Source organism: Melanotaenia boesemani, chromosome 24, assembly GCF_017639745.1.
Source record: "Melanotaenia boesemani isolate fMelBoe1 chromosome 24, fMelBoe1.pri, whole genome shotgun sequence".
In the NCBI taxonomy this organism is placed as follows: Eukaryota; Metazoa; Chordata; class Actinopteri; order Atheriniformes; family Melanotaeniidae; genus Melanotaenia; species Melanotaenia boesemani.
The window spans coordinates 9,941,454-9,964,148 of record NC_055705.1 but is presented as its reverse complement, the minus strand read 5'-3'; the positions used below and the strand labels follow the sequence as shown (position 1 = coordinate 9,964,148).

The 22,695-nt window shown below is 40.1% G+C and overlaps 1 protein-coding gene across 4 annotated transcripts in view; it reads right to left on the bottom strand.

Moving 5' to 3' along the window:
• The window catches only part of LOC121635757 (plakophilin-4-like), a 58,678-nt gene that overhangs the window by 3,393 nt on the left and 32,590 nt on the right, over positions 1–22,695 (bottom strand). For 3 of the 4 annotated variants that reach the window (XM_041979072.1, XM_041979074.1, XM_041979073.1), the window contains exons 8-21: positions 16,949–17,119; positions 16,121–16,319; positions 14,416–14,548; positions 13,269–13,482; positions 6,977–7,160; positions 6,053–6,170; positions 4,824–5,018; positions 3,154–3,327; positions 2,731–2,881; positions 870–1,062; positions 706–790; positions 450–597; positions 227–355; positions 62–135 (exon numbers count right to left, since the gene is read on the bottom strand). In XM_041979072.1, coding sequence (XP_041835006.1) covers positions 62–135; positions 227–355; positions 450–597; positions 706–790; positions 870–1,062; positions 2,731–2,881; positions 3,154–3,327; positions 4,824–5,018; positions 6,053–6,170; positions 6,977–7,160; positions 13,269–13,482; positions 14,416–14,548; positions 16,121–16,319; positions 16,949–17,119 — 2,168 coding nt within the window. The remainder of the gene's footprint in view (positions 1–61; positions 136–226; positions 356–449; positions 598–705; positions 791–869; positions 1,063–2,730; positions 2,882–3,153; positions 3,328–4,823; positions 5,019–6,052; positions 6,171–6,976; positions 7,161–13,268; positions 13,483–14,415; positions 14,549–16,120; positions 16,320–16,948; positions 17,120–22,695) is intronic. The other variant, XM_041979075.1, reaches the window with a different exon arrangement.

Here is a 22,695-nt window from a genome sequence, read left to right as displayed (position 1 = left end):
AATGATCTATTTACTTTTAATTATAGCGATTTAGCAAAACTTATTTTCAACTTTCTCATACCTGTGATCTTCGTAGATCCTCTCCTGACTGGGAGGAATACGTCCCAATAAAATATGGGGTTTTCTTCTCTGACCCTAATGAAAATTCAACAAAGATTGTGTTGTTAGCGATTTGAAAATAGCAGGGGCCTGTGTACAGATCCCAGAGGCACACCACAATACAAACCTGTGTACTGCCGTTTCTGTAAACTGTCTCCATAATATGTGTTAAGTTGCATAGATGACTGGGCCCTCTGATAGTTTGAGCTGTGTCGTCTTATCCCGAGCATCGCAGGTGAGGATGTTGCACTGCCGCCTGGAGATTAAAACAAGACAGGAAACTCTTAAACCAGTTAGGACTAAAGGGAAAGAAAAAGGGTTGTTCTGAACATGTGGAACTTGTTTCACACCTGATTGGATGACAGGGGACATCTGCAGCGGGCTGGTTGGCAGGGTCGGCTGGGAGCGGTAGCGATCTCGCTCCAGATTGGAGACGGGGGTGACGAAGTGGGTGTAGTTCCATCCATCCTGTTCAAATTGTGGGAAAATATAAGTGTGCTGTAATAAAAGGAAGTTTTGAGGTGAAAATTCAGTTCATGATGTTTTTCCCCAGAAAAGGGAGAAAGAAAACAGCTAGGATTTTAATCCAGGTGTGTTTATACTGACCTGCTTGTACAGGCCCCTCAGCTCTCTGTACTGCCACAGTGTGTTCAACACCTGAGCTGCCGCCTTCACAACTTTCATTGAGTACCTATAACACAGGACACACACATCTAACACCAAGCAGCGAGTCTGCAGCCTCTTAGCAAGCTACAAGGCAGGTTTCATACCCTTTCCCTCGTCCTTTACTGATGTCCACCAGCTTCTCGATGCCTCCGCTGTCAGCTAAAGCTTTGGCGTTCTCCATGTTGCGACTAGTGACCTCGTGCAGCGTGCAGCAGACCGACGCCACCGTGTCGTCTGACAGCACCGTGGGACTGCTGCCGGGCAGCCGGTTCACTAGATCCCGCATGGCGTACTTTCCTGCAAAAGCACACACAACGTTTGCTTAAATTCACAACTTTTCTAAAAGTTAATGATTCTAAGATCTTCATTTATTCTTTATTTTAAAAATAATTACAGCCTTTTATTAGAGATGCAAAGTTAAAAGAAAGAATGTGCTGCAAAGGAGTCAATTAAAATGCAAGATTAAAGACTTTTGAGCTCTGTTGAGCCAGAAGTCAACGTTGATCACCATGGTAACTGATGCTAAACAACTAGTTTGTGTCCTGAGTTTGGGATTAAATCTGAAGAAAAAAAAAAATCCCTTCAGTGAATCTCTTCCTGTTGCTGCATAAATGTTTATCTTGAACATCAGCAAATTTAGACAATCACATTGCCTCCAAATTCAATCCCAATGACATCTTCACAAAAACTTATTTAAATAATAACTTATAAAAAGTCGCTTGTGAGCAGAACTGCGTGGTGGATTTGCAGCTTGTGATGTTTTACAAATGAGTTAAGAATCCAAAGTTAAGCCTATATTAATCATGAGAATGTTAAATCAAAATGTATTCTACTCAGATTTGGTCTCTAATCAGCTTGAAGTCATTTCCACAGAGAGAAAAAAAAACAGCTGGCTGTGCTGAATTTGCTGCATGGTAACTCATAACTCGCTCAGAGCGATTTAGATTTAAAGTTTAAAAAAAAAGCCCTCTTTCATCTAAACCATGGTAAAATAAACATCAAAACTAGAATGAAACAACATTTGGAGATAATTATGCACAAATATTTCAAGTCTGAAGCTGTAAGATAACTGGGAGGGTTTAATTTACCTTGAATAAATCAAATTTAATAATTTAACTGTTGTCTTTGAGGTCCAACTAGTGATCAAATTTTATTTATTTAAAAGGTTTATTAAAAAAATATTTCTAATATTTCAATAATTAAATTCAATTTAGATAATAAACCGACACAGCTGCATAAGTTAAGTTGCCATGGGAACCATTCTCTAGGTAATGTAAATTTTTATCTCCTGATTTACAAGTAGAAATCCGTTATGAAACACTGCTATCAGATCCAACATGGATGAGAAAATTAACGTGTAGGGCTTTATTTTTAACATATATTTAATTAAAAACTTGATTTGATTAGCGACATTTAATTCCCATGTTACTCTAACTCACAGAGCTTAAACATGACTCTTAATAAAAATGTTTTGTGTTTTGTGTCACGACACAAACGGTAGGTAATATTTATTAATTTTTTTTACCGGATTTTCTAATTCAGGGTCACGAGAAAGCTGGAGCCTATTCCATCAATTAGCAGGTGAGACAGGTACACCCTGGACAGGTCGGCAGTTTATTGCAGGGCCAACGCAGAGACAAACCACCACTCACTCCTAGGGAGAATTATCCCTGTGCAGGAAGATATTCTGGCAGCGCTCTTCTTTTCCTTAACTTTAATGATTTATGTTTTCCCACAGCTCATCCTTCATTCAGCTGTGTCCTTTTATCAATGATGAACTTATAAAGTCACCTCTGAGACATACTTTGTTCAGAAAAAGGATTAAACTAGTGTGTTGCATTATTTTACCACCAGGGGGCGACGTACCACAGTCCGATTAAATGGATTGTGTGTGTGATAATGCTTTTACAATTTCAGACAGAGCCATGTTTAACAGCGTGTGTGTGTGTGTGTGTGTGTTTCCACCTATCAGCTCCTTGTTGCGGCCATCAAGTGCCATGTTTCGGAGGGCAGTGGCGACGGAGCAGACGACCCGGTCGTTGTCCATCCTCAGCAGCTCCACCAGGATGGGCAAACCTTTCTCCTTACGCACCGCTGCTCGGATGTAGGCCGAGAACTGCACATGCACACACAAACAAGCATTCACAGCTCTTCATCCAGTTTCTTACCTGACTCATTTGTCAAGTCTTTTACTTTAATTTAATTCTTCATCAAAGAGATTTTTGCTAATTTAACTGTAAATATTTCTTTATATTTAAATTTGCCTCTAAATTTAGGCTTTTTTAAAGCTGAAAACGATCCGGTTATCATCAACACATTTGATTTTCATCTTTAAAAAAAAAAAAAAAAAAGACTTCATCCTTTTCCCTCTGCTCAGAGGAGTCTTACCTTCCAGTTTCCAGCAGAGAGGTTCTGCAGGGAGCCGGCGGCGCCCTCCAGCGTGGCGGGGTTGGAGCTTTCAGCCAGCAGGTTGAGGTATGGCTTCACCACCATCGGGTGCCACAGCAGCTCTGCTCCTCTCAGAGACTGAGAGAAACCCGGGTTGGGCCCAACGCCATCCCACTGCAGCAAAACATCAGCGAGCAGAACATGAGGACTGTTAGACCACACACTAAACAAATCAGACCACACTGAACAAATCAGACTCAATAAAGGCTCCAAACAGTGACAGCAACTCTTCTAACGGGATGAGGAACTGTTACGACACACATGAGCACATTTGCACATGTACAGTTTGTACATTTCACCCCTTGGGAGTCCTTCTGCTCATCGTCTGTCCTCGTGTCTCATTTTGATCATTCTATATCTTTTTGGGTTAATTTTTCCCCTCAGCGTTGGCTGTGTTGCATCTTGGTTTTGTGTATTACAAAAGAAAATTTAGTTTCATGTTTGCAACTTCTGCCTTTAAGTTGTGTCATATGTATAAGCCACCTTTATGTGAGTCTTTAAGGTAATTTTGTGTTAATACTAATTATTTTGCAAATCTTGAGTTGTTGACTCGTTTTATTTTTTTTATCATTTTGCCTTTTATTCTTGGCCTACCAAAACTTTGGTAGGATCTTTTTGTGCCCCTGAAGTTATTTGCATCCTTTGTATCACCTCCTTTTTTGTTATGTTTTACATGAATTTGTGGCCTAATTTCAGTCATTTTGCATCAGACCGTTGTGTCCCATTTTGTCTCATCTCCTGACTTTATGCTGTCATTTCCCCTACAACAAAAACAACAACTGTGTTTGCACATGTTAAAGCACATCTGTGGAGCGCTTGTGAAACAAGTATTTTGTACATAAGAAACATGGTTTTGAAAGATTCCCATGGTAAAAACATGTGAAACCACATGTGGAACCTATGGGATTACATGTGGAATCAGATTTGAATGGTCACATCTTAAAATGTGACCATACAAAACCACATGGGTTTCAAGTGCAAGTCCATAGTTTTCACATGTGCCTATAGGGGATTGCACATAAATTCATGTCTCCCGAGTGCAAAATATGCATTTCACATACATTTCAAATGTGCAAAACTACACGTGAAACATGTTTCCCTGAGCATTGTGTTGGGCACTTTAATACTTATCTTCAGTAATCTTGCATCATGTTACTCATTTAGTAGATTTTCATGGTGTATTTTGCTCATTTCTGATAATCTTAGATTCCTGTGCTGCTCTTCTTGCTGTGGTAATACACTGTGTGTTACCTTGTTTTTATCCTTGTTGAGACTTCCCCCTCTTTTAGATCTTCCTTTGATTGGCTTGTCTACATGATTAACAGTTAACAGAGATAAAACCAAAGGTACTCACACTGAGCCCCTGGGCCACCATCTGGGTGGGATGGCTAATCTGTCAATGCTAATTCATGCTAATTTAGTTTCCTTTTTCTTTGACATGAGCTTTCATGATGGTTTGTAAATTTATTTGAGATACTAAGGCTTTTATTTGAAATAAATAAATGAAAGCTATAATTATAAATATTATATATTTGGATGCTAGACTGCTGTTGGACATCAAACCTGGACATCAGCAGCTCTTTGGGGACCCCTTCCCTCTGTGATTTTACCTTGCCCTCAGGCCAGCCACTCCTCTTCCTGCTGTGCCTCCTCTTCCCCCAGCAGAGGTAGTCTAGTTCTTTGGCCGGTGAGGAAAAGCCCAGCAGGGTGTCCAGCTCCTGGTTGCCAAGGAGACGGGAGGAGGGCATCTCCACCTCCAGCCGATATGAAAGGTTCCTCAGGGTGCAGACACTGTTCTCCACAATCTGAGTGAAGCATTTTCCAGTCAGACCATTTTTTTTTATCAGTTGAGAACATCAATACTAACAAAGTGGGGGAAAATGTGGTGTGAGAAGAAAACTTAAGTGTAGTTTACATGACTAATTTTGATAACAGGAAAGTTTAAACCTGACTGTGGTGCTAAAAGAAAGTTCTGATCTTCCAAACTGCTCCTCTGAGAGGCTTTAATCTGTTTTAATCTGAAATTTATATGGTATGTCCTGGCTGTGTTGCATTGAATTTGCCCTGAACCTAAAAACCTTAATTTATATTATGTTCTCTTGGAGATGGAAAAGAAAAAAACTGAAAATTCATTGAGCTTTAGCGGGACACTGTTAGTGCCATTTGCTGACTGGCCACCCCATAGAAAACTTCCTGGATACACCACTGGGCTGAACAAAGTGCAGCTGAATGGGGAGAAAAATAAAAATGAAGAGACGTGTAAAACAAAAAAAAAAAAACAAATGTATTGGTGGTTTGACAGTTTAAAAACAAGGCTGGTTAGCAAGTTACTTTGTTTTTTGCTGGAAGAGGATATTTAGAAAATGTTTGGCCCTCATAAAAAAACAAAAAAATCTATTTAGAAGTAATATGTATGATTAAATGTATTCAGTTGCACTTATCTGGTTTATTTTCTTAAAAAAAGTTTTTGTCTTGGAGATTCTGTCTTGGTCATTTCTGGTAACTTTAGGAACCTACCAGCCATATTATATAAAAAAATGTCTTGAGATTTGTTGTGCTGATGTCTGTACGACCATAAAAACTCCTCATTTCCACATGTTGACTTACTTCTGCTTTAAAACAATCATGTCCTCCTAGTTATTATTTTGCATCTATTGTTGATAAATCCCACATTTAAGCTTCTCCCTCCATCTCAGCAGGTCCCTTTATGGTTATCTGGAGCATTTTCTGGTTCAGAGTGCAGTTCCAGCTGTTTTAGGGTCAGGCTCATTTAGAACAGCTCTCCCAGGGAGACAAAACATGAAAAACACATTTGTGGTTGAGTGCGTTTGTGCAGCACCTTGCTGTCATAGTCGGAGGTGTTGACGCAGGCTTTGAGGACGTGCAGCAGCGAGTCGACCAGACCTTCACAGCAGCGCAGCTGACTCCTCGCCTCCTCCCCCGCTGAGCTCAGGTTCCTTACATGCAAACAAACACACACACATTCCTTCACGCGGATGTGCAGTGTGTGGATTCCCCCACAGGGTGGCTTAAAACCTGCCCGGATACAGTAAAAGGAGGCAGCTGATCCTCCAATAGGATATCGCGTGAGGAGACTGCACAACAGCACATTATTCCCACAATGCATTTCTATACCATCAATCTACAGCTTCATGTCAGCGAGGGGAGAAGGGAAATGCTTGAGGCTTCTGTGCATTAGTTTGCATGCAGCTCTGAGCGGCTAAAGTTGAAGTGTTTTCTTGTCAGCTGCAGACAAACACCAGGAAATGTTTTCTCCTCACTGTCCGACCATTTGTTTCTGAAGAAATCCACAAAATTTCTGTGTGCTTCATGTAAAAACTTAAGATAAGTCCTCAAGTTGCATCATATAAATGAGCTAAAACTGCTTCACTGTGAAACTTGCAGGCAATAAAATAAAATTAGTGCTGTGTAAAATCTCAGTTATAGAGATCCTTATTGATGTTGGTGATTTTAAACTGCAGTTTTATAGAATCATTATAATAAAATGCACAGAAAGCAAAGTGCATCGTGGACAATAAACCAAAAAAGTCATCCATATATTACAAGAGAATCAATGTAATGAGCAAATAGCATGCCTGGTAACTCAGCAGGTTTTCAGGACAGTTTCAACCACGCAGGAAATGTGTGAACTTGATAAGGAACAGGGATGAGAAAGTGCTTATTAAGGTTGATAAGTTAAAATCCCTGATTTAGACCCTAAAAGCCAACATTCAACAAGGGGTGCGTTTGATTTGTTGCCCACCTCAGGCAACCGGTGGTGTTGCGCAGCAGCAGTGAGGACTGGAACTTGACTTTGTGCTCATCACGATGAGAAACACTGCTCCAGCCAGAGTGGGGGATGACCACCGTGTTGGTCAGTGTTGTTAGGGCATCGCGGATGATGGTCATCTTCACTGCGTCACAGGAGGAGAGGTTCCACAGCACACCTGAGCACAGAAAATCAGACATCTTCACTGCACCTGAAAATGTTTGTCTACTGAAGGTTATTTCCATATACCAAAAAGTAAAACATTTTTGTTTGAGTGTTTTTATCATCAGACCATCAAAGTTTAGAGAAAGTTGCCTCTAGTCCAGAGTCTCTCAAACTCCGGTCCTCGATGTGCTGCTATCCTGCAGGTTTTAGTTGTTTCCCTGCTCCCACTCACCTGATTCAAAACCAAGCCGAACACAGCCAATAGATTTCACCAGCTACAACAGCTGCATGAGTTGATCCCTGAACTTTCTGTGCATTCATTCTGCAATTTAAACCTTTTTCCTCTGCAAGATGGGACTGTACCATACCATAGCTCCTTCTCAAAGTTCATAGCCTTTTTAATATTCTTTAAACATCTGTAAACAATGATTTGTGACATTAGGAATGGTACAAAACTATTATCCAAGGGTGTCCAGACACCTAAGAATCCATGTTATTTCACACAGATTCTAACAAATGTTTACAATGATGCTGACAACAATATCTATTGATTAACCACACACCACCTCCTATCTTACCTTGGCCACCCCATTAAAAATTTCTCCGATACACTACTGCACAGAGCTTAGCCTCAAGGCACAAACCTCTTGTTAAGAGCTCCAATCCCACAGTGATGCATGGTAGTGGCAGCGTCATGCTGTGTGGATCTTTTTTCATCTGCAGGGACTGGGAAACTGGTCAGAAGTGAGCAAATGACGAATGGAGCTAAATCCAGGAAATTCCTGAAGAAAATCCGTTTCGGTCCTGACCTTCAGCAACACAAGTGGTTTAAGGGCAAACAAATGTGTTGGAACGGCTGAGTCAAAACCAGTGCAGCCCAAAACCAAGACCTCAATCCAGTCAGGATATAAAAAGACTTCTGAACATCAGATCTTATCCAATCTGAAGGAGGTGGAGCAGTTTTGTTGTGTAAAATGGGCAAAAATCCAAGCAGACATACTAGGAGACCTGCAGCTGTAATTGCTGTAAAAGAGGCTCTAAAAAGTTATGACTTCAGTTGAGATTAAAACAAAATTGTGATCATGCTTCTGTATTGACAGATGAACATGAATGTTTATAATTTTGCACAAAGAATCTGCACAGCCATACAGCAGCTTTGCGAAGCATTTTTCCAGCTCTGACTCTAGCAGCTTCACGTTGAACAGTATGTGTGTAGAGGCTGCAGAGCTGTCAACACCATCCTGTTTCCAAAGCACATTATCTTAGCATCTGTCCTAACGACTGTGCCGAGATCTGCTCTGTCAACACCGTGTGCTGAATGTTTAAGCCGCTGCCGCTCTCACCTCCCACAGCAGAGCCGATACATGGATTAATGCACTGCCAGCCAGTCAGACGGCGACTCAGACTGACGCTCAGCCAGAGAGCCGGTCGGCTGGCCAACAGACATCACTAGCAGGCAAACGCCCACACACATCACAGCCAGATTTTAGTGCATCATGTTGCCATTAGACTGGTTTTTGTCAGTGTAGATGCCTCTTTTCTGAATTTACAGTTAAAAGAAAAAGAATCTAAGATGACAAATGTTCACCTTAAAGGGCCATTAATCTCCAAAATGTGTCTCAGTCACTGAAGTCAGGTAGTTTCAGGAACAACTGTAACCATCTTTATTAAATTTATGATTTTTTATGTAGTGCAATAAAATCCACCAAAACATCTTATTGTGATATCAACTGGGTTTTTCAAGAAAGATGCATACACAGATCCATCATTAAAATAACTATAAATTAAATAAAGATGTAAATGTTTTTCAAGGTTAACATTTTCTGATTATGGAGTCTAGTCAGTTTTCAATCAAACTGTATTTTCTGTCTTTACAGGCCCCTCATGGAAATGCAGTTTCACCAATTATTCTTACATCAAATATCATTATGAAACAGTGCAAATAACCTCTGCAAAAACAAAACAAAACAAAAAAAAGAAGTTAGGAAAGATGTGGCCCTCTAAAGAAGCTCAGGCTACACCCACACAGAGAAAACAGATTCTGGTTTAAAAACCTTTCAACAAAGACAGCTCTTTCCAGAAGTGTGCATGTCCACACAAAACCATTTAAAATGCTGTAGTACATGTTCTAAGCTAGAGATGCTGTAAGACTACCACAGAAATGCACCAGAAAGGGAAGATAACAGAGAATGCTCATAAACTTCTGTGATGTAGAAAAACAAGATGGTGGCAAACAGATTTTGCTGTAAAAGCCACACCATGCTCTGACAACACTTTGATCCACCATTGTTGTAGCTGTTGGTGAGGTATGCACATGCAAGTTAAAGGAGAGGTGGGGCTATGGTGTCATCAGTTCAGAAAGGATGCATATGGTTTGTGAGAATGGAAGATAAATGGTGATATTTTGCAGAATCAATCACTTTGGGACCGGGGTTTCCTAATACACTACTTGAACAAAAAGTCAGAACAATAAAAACTTTAGCGGATACACCTAAACCTGTCTGCTGGGAAGTGGATAAATTTACATAAAAATTAGTCAGAGTGCATTCTGTTCATTTGGTAAATTTTTTTTCAGCTGTAATTAGGTATAATTACAGACATTTGACAAAGTTAAAAGCAAGACTCAGACAACCTGCCGTATTAATGACCAAACAACATGAGTCAATAGTGTTGAAGAAGCTTTGTCCAAAATTCAGAAATTCTAACAACTGGGTGTATGATGGCTAAAAGACAGTGATGAACTGAAAGGATGCAGAACTGTGGCTGCAGATGTTCAAAGAAATGGTTTCCATTAAAGGTAAAAGCAGCTGTGGAAACTACACAGTAGGAAAATTTTTAAACAAAATTCTACGACAGTATAAATGGTCCATTTCTCTTATCTATGGATCTAGATATGTATATATAGAACTATAAATTTGTACTTTTTCACCAAATAAATGAACCCACCCTCCTATTATATATTGTTTACTGCTTAACCTTTTCATTACTACCAGATCGCCGTCGATCCGGTCACCAGTTTGTTATTTGTGATAAACTCTAAAACTTCTCCCATAACACTTTTGTCAATATAGGCATGCTATACATTGCTGCATTCAGCTCAGATTCTCAGCATATGAGCAAAGTAATTTGTTTTACAGAATTCAAGGAAACCAAAACAAAATTAGTAAAAGAAATTCTATGGCTAGCAATTTAGCTAACGAGACTTTCTACCTGTTTGGTGGTCATGACGTCACATTATGGGTCTATTCCATGATCTACTGTACTACATTTTCCCCAGAAGAGTCTAGCATTAAGAAATATCTACAATGGTTTCCTACAAAAATATTCCAAGTTATGTATTCTCCCACTATAGTCCTTACGGATGTCTGTCTGCAAACTCCTACATAAAATAAAATTTGCTGTCCTTTCTGTGAACCCAGTGTTTGTACTTTTTGCATTTTTGGCCAAAAAAAAACAATGTTCCCACAGTTTTATGTGGTGTTTACATCCCAGGACAGCTGGAGATACACAACAAGCGCTCCCTGCTTAACTAACAAAGGAGCATGTGCAACTCTTCATTTTGGCCTAAAAATTTCCGTGATCACTTAAGTATAGGCAATCGTGGCCTTTCGAAAGATGTTGGGCATGACCAGGTTGTCCATGTAAACAGCAGGAAGGCGGACATGCAGCAGAGCGAGCAGACACGAAACATACTGAAGACGCCACCGCAGTGAAATCAGTCTTAGGTTGGATATTCGACCAATATTCAGATTGGGGCTATCAGCGACCATCAACAAATGGCCGGCTTTCCGTAAAACAATATTTTTGATAAACTGTCCATATGATCCAGAGCCTCCAAAGAAAAGTGTAACTCATATATAATAATAATAATAATAATAATAATAATAATAATAATAATAATAATAATAATAATAATAATAATAAATTTTATTTCTTGGCGCCTTTCAAACACCCAAGGTCACCATACCCAAAAGGAAAAATAAATAAAAAGATAATAAATGCAGAATTCATACAGCATGATCTAACCATCATCACATCATGACATGGTGACAATATCTGTCATAAAACCACCAAATGTAGACAACTGAAGTTAAACAGCAGATATTGATGAAGAAACTCTGATAAAACTGATGATCTGGCTAAAAACAAAAAGGTCTCATTTGTGCCCCCCTTTCCTGGCCAGTGGCTCCTGCCTGGCCCCCTTTCAAATTTTTCTAGAGCCGCCCCTGCATTGCCGAAGTATAATTTCTTTCTACCACCTGTCAGCTACTGTGTTTGAGAAGGTCCAGACAAAAACAATATTTTGGGGTAAATACAGGCTGGTATGAACCATGAACTTCTTATCTGAACGATAAGCAAATGCTACAAGAAAGACGGTAGCAACAAAAAAGCTGGTCAGCTGATCATGGACAGCCGTCATGATTCACCGAACAACCAGAAACGGAGAGGAGGTGAAATCCAGGGAGCCACTAGACCAGCCACGTTTGTTTTTCTTCTTTTTCTGCCTTGTGCACAAACAAACAAAAAAAAGGTGCTGGTGTGGAGTCCTCTCAATGCTAAGTGTGGGTGTTAAAACATCATCATTCTCCATGGGGTCGACGCCCATGTCTTGTTCTAGCAATGTTCTTTTTATTCTCAAATCCATCCATTTAGTCAGCAGGTTCATCTTTAGACATCTCCATAACCGCCGTCATAACAGAGAAATGACGGATGTAATGGGCTTCTTATGCTGTGATAGCATTAATTGCATTAAAAATATTAACACAATTAATTAAATGAATTAGTTACTGTGTTTTTTTGACAGCCCTATTAAAAACAAAAAACATCCAGGAATGAAAAAAGGATCTACAGGAAATACAGGAAAGGAAAAGGACAATGCAAAAAAAGCAGGTGATCAACAAGGGCAAAGTGGAAAAGCAGAACCAAATGTTTTCATTGGAATTTAAATTAATTTCAAATCGTAATAAAAAGGAAACGGTGGAAAAAAATAAGACCCAGGCATGGAGAGGACATCTGTGTGCTCCCTGGACTGATATACTGTATGAGGAGTTTTTTTTTTTAAAAAGAATCCAGCTGTACTTTAGCTTTCAACTACCAGCATTAGAAGTTGAGTCAGTTGGAAAAAGAAATCTGCATCTGCATCTATGCATCTATCATGAGTGCAAGGCTGTCTCCTGTTTCTACAAGAAAATTAAAACAAAGGCAAAGACAAAAATATCTGTTTCACAGTGATCTATTTTGGTGAAGTCTTGCTCAATAAAATGAAAGAAAGTGCAGACCTGCTAAATATCTTCATCCAGGAAGACTGGTGTCTTGTTTGGATGGTCATCTGCTTCAATTCATTTGTTGTTTGAAGTGACTGGGTTACATGGTTTACAAGCTATTGAAGAAAATAGGCTTCCAATAGCAATTATTGATTATTTTAATTTGACATTTTCATATAAAATATGACAAGAGGTAAACAAAATCAGAAGCCCTCAATTCAGAGGTGTTTTGAGTTTTTTTCCAATTAAAATTTGAAGCAATCAAAAAGATTTGGCATCCTGTAAAAAACAAATACATGTTATCTGTCTCTGTTTACTTCAGATTTACAATTTTCTTTTGGAACTCTGGGTCATATGGACAGTTTATTAAAAATATTGTTTTACTTCCTTTATGAGAATTTCTGTTTTACAGAAGCCATTTGTTGACGGTCCCTAAAAGAGACGCTGGTAGCTCCAGTGTGAATATCTTTCAACCATCCAACAGAAAACTGATTTCACTGCAGTGAAGACACCTGACAACTCAGTTTTTCCGGGTAATTCATCAGGTCAAGTGAAAGAAAGCGTACTGTATGGGTAAAACGTAAGCTGACCCTCAGTTTGTGTACTGTGTGATCAGAGGAAAGCCAAAGTAGCAAGTACGACTCAGAAAAAAAGGAGGGATGTTCATATTATATTTCAGCCACATACTATAAGAGGCCATTTTATAAAACTAGAGCTTATTACCTTTCAAATGAGGTGTTATTGAATAATATCAAGCAATTGTATGAACTTGCTGCTGACCCCTGTATAAATAATTAAACATTAAAAATGGAATTCAAAAGGGCATTAAATCTCATTAAAACATCTGAGCAACGTACCAGTGACCAGCTCACGAACTTCATTATCAGTCGTTTTCCTGAGGAGCCGCAGGAGAGCAGGGACGCCACCGCAGTTCCTCAGCGCCACCTTGTTGTTGTCGGTGGCCTTGCCGTACACCAAGTTCCTCAAGGCCCCGCAGGCGCTCTTCTGAACCTCGGCCACCTTATGGTCCAGGAGGTCCACCAGGTGTTGGATCCCTCCCAAGTGACACACCTGCAGATTGAGGACCAATGACTCCATCCATTTAGATATTTATTGTGTCTTTAAAAGACATTTTCTAAAAAGAAAAGCCAACTGACTAAGTGTTTGGTTTGTAAGGTTGTTGTTAAAGCTCACCCCCTTCAGTTTATGTGCTGGTTTGTTTTTAGGTGAATATGAGTTTGAACTGTACTGAAACTCAAAGCCAAACTTTTACAGCTTATTAAGGGTCTCACCCAATTTGAGATGCTATACAAAAAAAAAAAAAAGCTATTAAAAGAAGTTACACAGATTTTAGACAATAAATTGCTGATAAAACCATGGGATATGGAAGCCCAGAAAACTCAAAATAAAAGTTGTCTCAGGAGATCAGCGAACTCTCCTGTTTGTTTTCTTATTTAAACCACCACTCAACACGATCACTTTTGGCTAAACAAGCAGGAATGCATCCAGGCTGCTTCCAAAGGCTTATTAAAAGCTCATAAGAACACAAACCAAACCACTAAAATGGCTCTTGCGTGAAGCTGTGTCGTTGTGTTGGTGCTAGTTGTAGCAGGGAAAGCAGAGGAAAAAGAGTGTGCAGCATTTCACTGTGTGTTTTAATGCCGCCACACTTGGCATCATTGTGAGCTTAAGTTTTGTTGGAGCAGATGGTGCTTTAGCTCAGAGTCTGGCTGCCTGCACCTCAGAGAAAAGTCATTTTTCAAACCCTGAAAAAGCTGAGATTTCTCTCAGAGCAGGGATGCAAAGGGAGACGATGTTGAGAGAACAGCAAGGCATTTGCTGCTGTTTCAATATGAGGGAAAAAATATATATCTAACATAGTATTGTCATGTTTGATGGAACAAAACCAGCAGCTTCTCTCCCCCTGAAGAGTGAGTCACAACTGTGACGTTTCGTCTTGTTATTTTTATCCAGACAGCTGCTCAGCGGGTCCTGTCACCTTACCTCCACCTTGACCCTGTTGTCTCCATAGCACAGGTGCTGCAGGTAGGCGGCGGCGTTGGCTTGGACGGAGGGGAAGTGATGCTGCAGCATGTGGATGACTTCTGGCAGCTCTGGGTCTCGCCATGCAAACTCCCTGAGGAGAAAGAGAGGATGGTTTCCGCTGTATTTATGGCATCTGCTTTGATTTATTGAAAGGCTTTAGATGTATAAAAAGATCTTGGTAAAAAGAAATATTCCCACAAATAATACTACCTTTCTTTGGTTTTCCAACCAGAATGAAAAATTCTCCATATTTATAGAAGGGCAAAGAAAGGCTGCACCTCCCGCAATATATGCATTCACAACACCGCCGGGTCTGTGCAGTATAGAGGCAGGCTGCAAAAATCCACGGCTCCAAATGAAAGCTGGTCATGCATAGATGTTCTGTTGTAGATATTTAATGCAGCTGTGAAGGTTTGATTATGCGACTAGCTTGAAAATGACACAGCTGCAATACCAAACAACTTTGATCTCAAAGAGACCTAATACCCGTGAAGTAGCTGCAATAAAAACTGAATTTAAGCTGCTTTTCAGCAGTTTTTCTGTATAAACTGTATTAAGAGTTTGATCTCTTACATACAGTCTATAGTTTATAACAGATGGGATGTTTGAGAACTGAGGAGACCAATTCTTGGGATTTCAAGAGTGATATTAGATTTTATGCTTATCAGTTCAAGACTCAGTCATTAATATTCCAGATTAGAGCTGCACAACATGTCAAAAAGTTATCGCTATTAGAGTATCTACATGCATAGTAATAATCAGAAAGACATTTAGACTTGAAACAGGACAAGCACGTGTCCTGTCACACAGTAGCAGCTCAAATGCATTTAGACGTGTAGACATGGTCGAGACAACTTGAAGTTCAAACTGAGCATCAAAATGAGGAAGAAAGGAGATTTAAGTCACTTTGAACATGGGATGGTTGCTGCTCTGAGTATTTACTGGGGTTTTCACACAACCATCTCTAGGGTTTACAGAGAACGGTCTGAAGAAGAGAAAATATCCAGTGAGCAGCAGTTGTCTGGACCAGAATGTCTTGTTAATGTTAGAAGTCAGAGGAGAATGGGCCGACTGGTTGGAGATGATAGAAAGACAACAGGAAGTCAAATAAGCACTGGTTCCAACCAAAGTCTGCAGAACAGCATCTCTGAACACACAACACGTCCAACCTAATGAAGTATATCTATCTATAGGCTACAGCAGCAGAAGATCACACCAGCTAAGAAAAGGAAACTGAGGCAACAATTCACACAGACTCAGCAAAACTATGTTTTAAGCACTACTTTATTTTTTGCAATAAATTTGTAAAGATGATCATTTTTTATTAACTAATAAAAACCAACCATATTACTGGAACTCCCACACAGTCATCATACATCTTCTTACAGTGCATCTTTAGAGGAAACATAAGATATTTTCATTCCTGTTCACCACCACCATCACTAACAAGTGATGCCATCTTTATTGTGCAGCAGCACAACAAACCCAAATATACGGGCAAAGTCATTTAGACTGTTTTTAGTCAGAAGAACACAAAGTGTTGCAGCAGATGGTGTGGCAGCAGCAGAGCCAAACAAAACACACTGCTTAAACCAAACTGGTAAGTTCTCCAACATGCTTGGAGTAAGTGCTGCATGCAAGCATGAGTGCTGTCTGCTAGTACCTTGGGTCCTTATGGATGCTCTCGATTGATGGGGTTCGGGTGATGACACGGTCCACCAGTGCAGAGTGCCTGTGAGAGTAGACGGGCTCAGACACCCTGATGGGGTCAATGTACACAGCTGCAGAGCTCAGCCCATAGCTGCTTCTTTGGTATGGCAGCGTTCCGCAATGGCTTGTGGCCCGAGGGAGGGTCCCCATACCTGTAGATGCAACATGAGATTATGCTGGAGAGGGGAGGCTGGGGGATCAGAGGAAGATGGCTTTTTCCTGCATCAATCTACAAAATAGCCCCCCAAAAATTAAGTTTAAATCACAACTAAACAAATCTTAACTCCCTACTCCTCCAATATCAACCTCTGCAGAGCTTTAAATCATTCTGCAAAGACTTCAATTAGGAAGCTGCAACGAACATGAAAGCTTTCAGCCTAATTAAATGCTGACCTCGGGGAGGGTTAATGATAACAGTCCCTCTGCCCGTTTTTTCAGAAATAATCTTCAGAGGAGATGCAAAACTGAACACAGCCTTGACCTGGGGACAAGCGGTCCTGAGGGGGGACACTGCTGTGAAAAATAATGTAATTCTCTGATGGTAACCAAACCCATGAAATGGAATATACACAGTCATTAGATGTGAAAGGCAGCTGCCAAAACCTCTGCTAATTTTATTCTCTACCAAGATAGCAACTGATTTTAGACACATTTAATGTTATTAAAAGGATGAAAAAACAGATGCTAGAAGACATTTGTAACATAAAATGTCCAAATGTAATGAGTCAATACCTTGAGTTTACGATACATTTGCAAAGGGGATGTTGTACAGGTGCAGTACCTGCATTAGTCCTGTAGAGGGAGCCCTGGGGATCATGGGTGGGGCTGTGGTACAGTGGGCTTTGAAATGAGCGTTCATCAAAAACAGGCGTCATGTGGCAGTCTGGAGACAAGGCCGCCCTCAGCTCTGGATCTATCTGCGCCCCATGACCGGCATATGAGCTGTGGAGCCCTGCAGGTGCAAAAATAAGCACAAACCCAAACATTACTTCTGTAACACAAAAGAACTTTCTCAATCAGATTGCAGGAAATTTTCCGATTTTCTTTAAGCGTTGGAGGGTGCAGGAAAAACTGCACAACCTTATATCTACATTTCATTATTAAACCCTAACTGTCAACAGCTGTGAGTGAAGCTGTACAAATCCAGACTGGGTCAAAAACTGCATCCAATGCAGACAACCATTGTGCTTATAAACCACACAAAAACTAAGGTCATTCAGAATTATATGCAGGCGTCGACATTAGCAAGTAAAACAATCAGGACAGAGGGTTTTTCCAACCTCCAATCTCTCTGCACATCAGCTCAAAGAGTGCTCCAATTATAAGGAAGCTTCAGGGCACAAGATTTGCACATGTAGCTGGTACTGAAGGAGCCATTTGCTTCTACAGTTCAATTTTTCTTCATCTACATAAACAGCAGAGTAAAAAAGATTAAAAGCACTTGAAGAAAAATAAAAATCTGCAATATTTCAGCTTTTCAGTAACCCAAAACAGAACTATGACCTTCAGAGAAGACAACGTTAAAGCTACCAAATGCTAAGATAAGCCAGAATGAAACAGAACCGGGCTTCAAGAGGCTTGATTCAAACTCATTTACTACAGCAGTAACAAAACTGTATATTATTTAAGAGATCTTATGTAGAAGAAGACACCTGTAGTTTAACCCAATGAAGTCCCCATGAGAAGTCTGTTTTTTCAACCCACACACCAGGCCATTAAAGATGGACTGGTTGCATGATTCAGGAGGTCCTTGGCTTTAAAATATGGTATTCGTTTCTTTCTATTTCATACAATTTTAACATTAAAGAATAGTGATAATGAACTTCCAATGACTCTGACTCTTATCAAAGCAAACAAATGACAGTAAATAAATGAATCAGATTAAAGGAGCCTTTTTTTCATAAACCTCCCCTTGGCAAAACAAATTTGTTTGACACAACACAGCAACCAGACTATCATTTGGCTTGCTATGACGTTGGACAAGCTAAAAAAAAAAAACAAAAAACAAAACAAACTTTAATCCAAAGCTACTTAGCTTTGGAGACATGCCACAGACTTATTAAAGTCTGTTGTAAGAAATACAGGTACAATCCCACTTCCAGAAAAGTTTGGACGGTGTGTAACAACTGAATAAAATCATAATACAATGATTTGCAAATCTCAAACATATCTTATTCCCAATAGAACATCATATTAGGTATTAAAACAGACATTTTATCATTTAATGGGAAATATGAGCCATCTTGAATTTGATGGTAGCAACACATTTCGAACAAGATAAAGCAGTGGCAACAAAATATGGAAAAGTAACTGGTACAAATCAAAACCATCTGGAAGAGCATTTGACAACTAATGAGGTTAACTGGCAACAGCTCAGTAACTTGACTGGTATAAAAGGAGCATTTTAGAGGCAGAGTCTCAGGTGTGAAAATAGGCAGAGGGTCACCAATATCAGACAAAATGGATCTAGAAATTATAGAAAAATTTCAGAAAAATGTTCGTCACTGTAAAATCGCAAAGATATTTGGGCCTTCAGATGGCACTGGATTTAAAAACAGGCATGATTCTCTGCTGCAGGAATCACTGGAACTCTAACTAATGGGTCATTAGAAAAAACCGTTGAACCATTTAATTTGAATCAGGTGTGTTGCAGCAGGGAAACATCTAAAAACCTGCAGGAAACTGACCCAAGCAGTCCGGAGCTGGTGATCCCTGCTCTACTGGAAATCACTGTATGGGCTCAGGAACAATTCCACTGAACATAGTTCACCATAAAATTCACAAATGCAGGTTAAAGCTCTATCATACAAAGAAGAAGCCATATGTGAACATGATCCAGATTGCCGTCTTCTACTGACCAAAGCTCATTTAAAATGGTTTGAGACAAAGTGGAAAACTGTTTTGTGGATCAATATCTGAAATTCCTGTTGGAAACCATGGACACCATTTCCTGCACACTAAAAAGGACAGTGAGCATCCACCTTGTTGTTAGTGGACAGTTGCATTAGTACCTATGGCGTGGGCAGCTTCCACATCTGTGATGCTCCATCAATGCTGAAAAGTTCATGGAGGTTTTAGAACAACATCTGCTCCCATCCAGACAACGTCTCTTTCAGGGAAGGTCTTGCAGATTTCAGCAAGACATTGCTGAACCACATCCTGCATCCATCACAACAGCATGGCTTCACAGGAGAAGAGTCCGGCTGCTGAACTGGCCTGCCTGCAGTCCAGATCTTTCACCAGTACACAACATCTGGAGCATCATGAGACCTAAAATCTAACAACGAAGGCCCAGGACTGTCGAGCAGCTAGAATCCTGCATCAGACCAAATAGGGACAACATTCCTCTCCCAAAACTCCAGCAACTGATCTCCTCACTTCCCAGATGTTTACAGACAGATGTTAGAAGAGGGGATGCTACACCATGCTGAACATCACCCTAGAACTACTTTTTACAGATGTGTTGCTGCCATCAGATTCAAAATTAACTAATATTTCTCATGAAATGCTAAAATGTATCAGGGTCAATATCTGCTATATTTGTTTGGAGAAACTAATAATAAAACAAACTGTCAGACTTGGCACACACCTCTTCCCCACTTTGACCCTCAGTAGAGGTGCACCACAAGGATGTGTGCTCAGTCCACACCTCTGACTGCTATCCTACACACCCATGAACAATAATAAAATATGGTGGGGGTGAATGTAAACAATGATTAAACTCCGTACAGACTGGAAATAGACAGGTTGACAGGCTGGTGCAAGGACAGTAATCTCAGTCTCATCAAGAAAACCAAAGAGCTCATTGCTGATTTCAGGCGACACCACACTGCTCATACTCCAGTTAGCATCATGGGGGAGGAAGTGGGAAGGGTACCCCACTATAAATTCTTGGGGACCTACATCGGTGAGGACCTCAGCAAGACAGTGAACACCAGCAACCGGATTAAAAAAAAACAAAAAAAAAAGCCCAACAGCAGCTCTACTGTCTACTGACGCTAAGAAAGAACAACCTCAGTCCAGAGCTGCTCAGCGCCATCAAAAGTGTAGTGACATTGTCTAACAGCCTGGTACACTAACTGTACAGAAAGAGACTGGAAAAGCCTTCAAAGAGGCATAAGGACTGTGGAGAAAATAGTTGGTCTCCCCCTAAACTTCCTGGACAACACCTTTCAAACTAGCTGCCTGTGCAGAGCAAAGTGCATCCTGGCAGATGCAACGTATTCGTGCCACCATCTGTTCTCCCCTCTGCCATCTGGGAGGCGCTACAGAGCACTAAAGGCTAGCACCTCCAGACTAACAGTTTTTATCCCAAGACCATCACCCCCCGGAACAATGAACTCACTCAAAGTAAACACTGATAGTGTTAATTTCAGTTACATGTTTATATCCCTATGGTTGACTTTGTGTTTTTAGTGATTTTATTACTTATTTTATCTTTTTTTATTTTAAACCCAAACTTTTTGGCAATAAATATGGGTTTAAGGAGATTCGTTTTCAGCTTACATCTTACATTGTCACAGCTTTTTTGGAATAGGGGTAGCAGAAGGTGTAAAAAAGCTCAAAACGTACCTGGACCCAAAGAGATTGGGAATAATGTAAAACATAGGGGGGCAGCATTGTGCCTTGGGGATCGCCTTTGGAGATGCAAATAGGAAGCACATTAAGGCTCAAACCAACTTTCGCCTCTTGCGTTACATGTTAGTTTATCTCTTAGGGATCAAGCAGTACTGATCACCCACTCATCTAAACTAGGAGGAACTGGACTGTTGTAGCCACCTCATTTCAGATGTTTACTGCTCATTAGTCATTTCTGTTGGACAGTAATCACTGCCTAGGCTAGTAAGAAATTGTGAAGAACTGTTGATATCTATATAGCATGTAACAGGAATATTGACTAAAATATCAATAATTGCAGGATGCAAATGTTTTTAACATGCACTTTTATTTCCAAGGAATTCTCTAGAACACATTCTGGGGTCTGACGGGGGCTTATCCTGACACTATTCTGGAACCAGTACCTGGAAACACACTGGATAAATGTGTCTAATGCAGTCGTCTGCTCTCTCACATGCAGGAACTCTGGAAAATGCCAAGAAACTTTTTCCTAAAACAGTTAAAACCCACCCTGTTCATGCCCATTCATGGCCACTTGCATTTAAAAGTGCCCTCAATTAACCATTTAAGCACATGGAATTTTCTTGTATTCTTGAGGAAAAAAATTAATGAATATGGATGTTGAGAATACAGACTAACACCAGTAATGCCCTTTATTTCCAATCTCCCTGTTCTATAAAAAAGGATGATTTATCCATTTAATTTCACCATTTCAGCAATTAATATTTTAACCATTTATCCATTCATTTTTGCCCCCCCCCCTTTCACTATTAATGGTTTGCACAATTTAGTTGCCATTTAATGTTAATGTCTCACAACTGCAAAAGACCACAACCATAAAAAAGTATTTTAACCTGCTTGTACTACACTTTGCAAATTTGTTAACAGAAAAGAAAAAGGCTCATTAAGCAGCTTTATGTACTGGCAGGTCCCCAGGTGTCACTACCTAATCTTGTATATCCATCTATTGCTTATCTCCCGCATGTAATCTCGGATTACACTGGATCTGTTGGATAACAGAAAATTATATCTTAGGTGACATGATGGGCCACTTAGAAGTACTGCAGGATGAAAATGCCCACTTAAATAATTGCAAACATTTTATTTACTTCACCGTCTGCCTCTCGCAAACACAATCCCATCATGTTTTCACAGATGCACAAAAGGGCTCAAAGGCTCTGCACGTGACTGACGTGCAAACACTGCAGAATCACATGAATGCAAAAAATACAAGAAAAAAAAAGGCAGCATCATTAAGCCTTTAAGTGTTTTCAGCTGATTATCACATGCTGATGCCCCACAAGGCTTTGTGATCTAAACACCCCTATATGGGTCAGTGGGAGCGGCTTAGTGAAGTGGCAGAGGGCAGGATGGAGGAATGAATCTATGTCGCTGCAGCATCAGCAGCACTGCTCCTCCAGCTTAAGTAGCAAAAATGGAGAGTTGTCGATAACCAGTTAATAATTGGGAGTAGGAGTGATACATCTGGCTTAGTTTGCAGGAGAAAGTCTTTCAATATAACCCTGGTGACAAAGTTAAATACGCCCACTTCAAAGCTACAGCGTGTACATTTCTGTTTGGTGGGAAATTTGGTCCAAAGACACCTCAAAGGCGTTTGTAAGCCAGGCTCAGAGACGCTCCCGGCAGCAGCACTGAAATAATCCCCTCTCAAGTTTCTCAGCCAGCCGCAGCTGTCTTAACCAATCAGAAGGGAACAAAGTCTAAAGGTTGGATTGCTGGGGATAGCATCCGATAGCAAATAAACTAATGAGTAAATGTCAGAAACTTGCTTGGAACCAGATCTTTGATGTAAATGTGATAGTTCACCTCTGATTAAAACATCTTTTTCACTCTGATCCAAGTCAGAGAAGTTGTTGCCAAGGTAACAACTAAAGGAGCAATAAATTAAAG